This window comes from Haliaeetus leucocephalus, unplaced genomic scaffold (assembly GCF_000737465.1).
Source record: "Haliaeetus leucocephalus isolate CR32 unplaced genomic scaffold, Haliaeetus_leucocephalus-4.0 Scaffold362, whole genome shotgun sequence".
Classification (NCBI taxonomy): Eukaryota; Metazoa; Chordata; class Aves; order Accipitriformes; family Accipitridae; genus Haliaeetus; species Haliaeetus leucocephalus.
In genome coordinates this window covers 6,702,179-6,705,843 of record NW_010972798.1, presented here as the reverse complement: position 1 = coordinate 6,705,843, position 3,665 = coordinate 6,702,179, and the positions used below count along the sequence as shown (strand labels likewise).

Here is a 3,665-nt window from a genome sequence, read left to right as displayed (position 1 = left end):
CTGGCCGGGCATCCCCCGAGGCGGCCGCCCCCCTCACCTGGAAGCGGATGCTGGCATCGGAGAGCCGGTGCCCGTCCTCGGCCAGCATCTTCTGCTGCAGGGCCTGGAGCCGTCGCTGGGGGCTGAGCTGGTGGCTGAGCAGGGCCCCCACCTGCGCCCGCTCAATGGAGCCCAGCAGGATCATGGACTCTGCCGGCGGCAGCGAGGGGCCACGTTGGCTCCTGAAGCCCCCTTTGCCATCCCCCCGCTGCCATCCCAGCACGCCCCATGGCCGGGGCGGGCGCTGGCAGAGCCCCCTGCCCCCGTCTCACCAGCCGACTCCACCAGCGGCAGGCTCTTCAGCTTGGTGCTGTGCAGGACGTGCTGCAGGTCCCGGTACTTGCAGTTGAGGGTGACGTAGCGGATGTCCCGCACCATGATGTCCTCCACCCGCACGTTGTATTTCCTGCCCAGGGAGGGTAACAGTGACCTCGGAGTAATGCCACCCCCTCTCCTGGTGCCTGGTGAGAGGCTTGGGGACAGGGCCGGGGACACACACTCACTCGTGGTGGCCCCAGCCCAGCTCAGGGAGGTAGGGCAGCTTCTTGATGCGGATGATGCTGTCGTAGAGGGAGGGCTGGAGGCTCTGGGCCACGGCGTTGGCCAGGATGACGGCAATCATGACGGGCAGGATGTGCGAGATCTGCCCCGTCAGCTCGAAGACGATGACGGCCGTGGACACTGTGTGAGTGACGGCACCTGACAGTGCGGCTGCCCCTGTGCCCGTCCCCGGGAGACATGGGGACGGCTGTCAGGTGCTGCCTGCCACGCTGGGTCCCCACCCCGGGTCCCCACCCCTAGGGCATCCACCACACCCAGAGCCCTTGGGACCTCCCAGGGACATCCCCAGTGGTGGTGTCACCCCCCGTCCCTGGGAACACCACTTCAGCCCTGGGGAACCCACCGGCCCCTTTGGAGCATCTCCAAGTGATGCTCACCATGGTGTCCCCGTGCCGGCCCGGTGCTTACCCACCACGGCGTAGCCCCCCGGCACGATGCGGTAGGTGTTGCTGTCGGTGTGGATGCCATCAGGGAACCAGGCTGCCATGCTTTCCCCCACCAGGCGCCCGAAGGCTGCCCCTGCCCACAGAGAGGGGCTGAGAGTGGGCATGGGGGCTCTCCTGGCACCCGGCCCAGCCTTGCGCCCTCTCCTCTGCCCCGGCGCTGCCGGGGAAGGGGACACCTCGGGACGCCCATGCATGTCCCAGTGTAGGCTGGCAGGCAGCTCCCTCCTCCTGCCATGCCCTTGCGGGGTACGGGGCTCTCACCGATGACGAAGACAGGCATGAAGGCTCCGCAAGGCACTGGGATGGTGGTGGCCAGGGCCGACATCCAGAACTGAGTGGGAGATGCGGACACCCGTTACTTGCTCCCCCCGGCCCGGCCCTGCCTCCTGCCCCTGCCGTGCCCCACAGCCGGCTGTGGTGGAGCAGCACATGGGTACCACACCGTGCCGTGGGGCAGCCCCGCTCCTCCCAGGGGCACCCTGCCAGCACCTCCCTGGTGGCATCTGGGAGCAGCCAGCCAGCACCTCCCTGGTGGCACCTGGTGGCACCTGGCCAGGACCTCCCTGGTGGCACTGGGAGGCACCCTGCCAGCACCTCCTGCTGGCACCTTGGTGGGCTCTCAGCCAAGATCTCTTTGACGGCATGTCGGCAGCACCCAGCCAACACCTTGGTGGCCTCTGGGAGCAGCCACCCAGTGCCTCCCGGTAGCACCTTGCTGGCAACCAGCCGGCACCTCCCCAGTGGCATCCAGGAGCCCCTCCCCAGAGCCTCCTGCTGGCACCCTGGGGCTGACAGGGGCAGGAGGCACCCACCTTCATGAGGATGAAGACGACGAGGGTGACGAAGACGTTGGAGCGGGGGTGGCGCCAGGCCTCCAGGATGCCCAAGTACTCAAACTCATCGCTGAGCCCCTGCTTGGCCCACGTCTGGTTGTCGAAGAGTGTCACCAGGGTATCCTTCTGGGTGAGCTGGTGATGGGCAGGGGTCAGCTGGGGCTGGGGGTGGCCCCAGGATGGGGACTGATGTGCCCCCCCATGGCAGGTACCTGGCCAGCCATGAACTGTCCGAAGCCGGGCGGGAAGGTCAGCGTGGAGATGAGCAGGGTCACCAGGGCAGGGAAGAGCAGGCGCCTGGTGGGGTGGCACAGGGTGGGAGAGGTGACGTTGGTGCAGCCCCAGCTCCACCGCCCCGGTCCCGGGAACTGCTGGGCACCTACTTCTTCATGAGGAAGCGGTTGATGGTCTTCTGGCGGCGCATGAACTGCACGATCTTGCGGTTGAGGTAGACGAAGAGCGCGCCCCCGAAGCCGCTGGCGATCCTGGGCAGAGGCAAGGGATGAGCACCCACATGTCCTGCTGCCACCACCGCCACCACCATCACCGCCACTGCCACCCCGGGGCCATGGGACGGGCGCCGGGGTGGCCGCACTCACCCGATGACGGCGAAGGCGGGCAGCTCCTGCAGGTCGAAGGGGAAGTCAAGGCGGAAGCGGGTTTTGAACAGCGCCGTGATCGTCTCTGGGGGACAGCAGGGGTCAAGGGGGCTGGGTGGGGGGACCCCCGTGCCTCCCCCCCCCCACCCTGGAGGTACCTTCGTCCTTGTTCCAGACGGCGAGGACGCGGAAGATGAAGGCGCTGAAGGTGGCGGCGAAGAAGCCGCGCCAGTAGTTGCGGACGGCGAAGAAGGTGGAGGTGACCTCGATGCTGAAGAGGACGCCTGGCACGGGGGGAAGCGCACGAGGGAGGCGGCGAAACCCAGGTGGGTCCCTGGCGCCTGGCATGCTTCCCGCCCCGAGCCCACGCTCGTGCACGGCCCGCAGGGGTCCAGCTGGGCCCACGGCCACGCTACGGGGCGGTTCAAGGGCTTCCCTGGCAAAATGTGTGACCGGTCCCCGGCTGGCCACAGCAGGCATGGCGGAGCAGCAGTCGGCGCGAGCAAGAGGGTAGCATGGGGACGTGAGCAATGACGAAATGGGTGGCGCTGGGGTCGGGGGGGGTGGCACGCAGACAGACGGACGGACAGACAGATGGGGCAGCGCAGCAGGCAGAGGGCAAGGAAAGAGTTAGACACGTCACCAACCTACGGGCAGGGCTCAGCGGGGCCGGAGCAGGGAGCTCCCTGGAGCGCAGGGCGGCAGGGGAGAGGACGAGAGCAGACGTTACACCTCCGAGAGGATGGTGCCCGCTCCTCCCTTCCTCCTCCCCACCGAGCAGCACTGCCCTTTCCCATGCCAGCCGTCCTGGGGGTCCTGTTTGCCTCACCGGGCAGACCCCGGTGCCCGGGTGGGAGGTGCGTGGGGGTGCGTGGGGGCCCAGGGTGACCCTACCTCCGATGGGGGCGGCGAAGCAGCAGCCGACACCGACGGCGCAGGCGGCCGCCAGCATTTCGATGTTCCTTGCCTCGTTCTGCGGGCGAGCCGGGGTGAGTGGGCACTGGCCCCCCACCCCCCGTGCTGCCAAACCTGGTGGGGGGCACAGGTGGAGCCCCCCCCCAGGGCCAGCCCACCCTGCTCACCTCGTAGATGCCCCCGAAGAGGGAGAGGAAGCGGCTGAGTAGGGCCGCGCACATGCTGGCGATGTGGACAAAGGGACCCTGCGGGGACAGCAGGGGGGCTGAGGA

The 3,665-nt window shown here is 68.4% G+C and overlaps 1 protein-coding gene across 1 annotated transcript in view; it reads right to left on the bottom strand.

The window, feature by feature from the left end:
• Nucleotides 1–3,665, bottom strand: part of CLCN2 (chloride channel, voltage-sensitive 2) — an 8,034-nt gene that overhangs the window by 2,639 nt on the left and 1,730 nt on the right. The window contains exons 5-16 of the mRNA XM_010573097.1: nucleotides 3,561–3,638; nucleotides 3,373–3,451; nucleotides 2,637–2,762; nucleotides 2,479–2,563; nucleotides 2,263–2,364; nucleotides 2,092–2,176; nucleotides 1,859–2,014; nucleotides 1,308–1,377; nucleotides 1,009–1,119; nucleotides 543–756; nucleotides 312–445; nucleotides 1–189 (exon numbers count right to left, since the gene is read on the bottom strand). The exon at nucleotides 1–189 is cut by the window's left edge and continues 101 nt beyond it. Coding sequence (XP_010571399.1) covers nucleotides 1–189; nucleotides 312–445; nucleotides 543–756; nucleotides 1,009–1,119; nucleotides 1,308–1,377; nucleotides 1,859–2,014; nucleotides 2,092–2,176; nucleotides 2,263–2,364; nucleotides 2,479–2,563; nucleotides 2,637–2,762; nucleotides 3,373–3,451; nucleotides 3,561–3,638 — 1,429 coding nt within the window. The remainder of the gene's footprint in view (nucleotides 190–311; nucleotides 446–542; nucleotides 757–1,008; nucleotides 1,120–1,307; nucleotides 1,378–1,858; nucleotides 2,015–2,091; nucleotides 2,177–2,262; nucleotides 2,365–2,478; nucleotides 2,564–2,636; nucleotides 2,763–3,372; nucleotides 3,452–3,560; nucleotides 3,639–3,665) is intronic.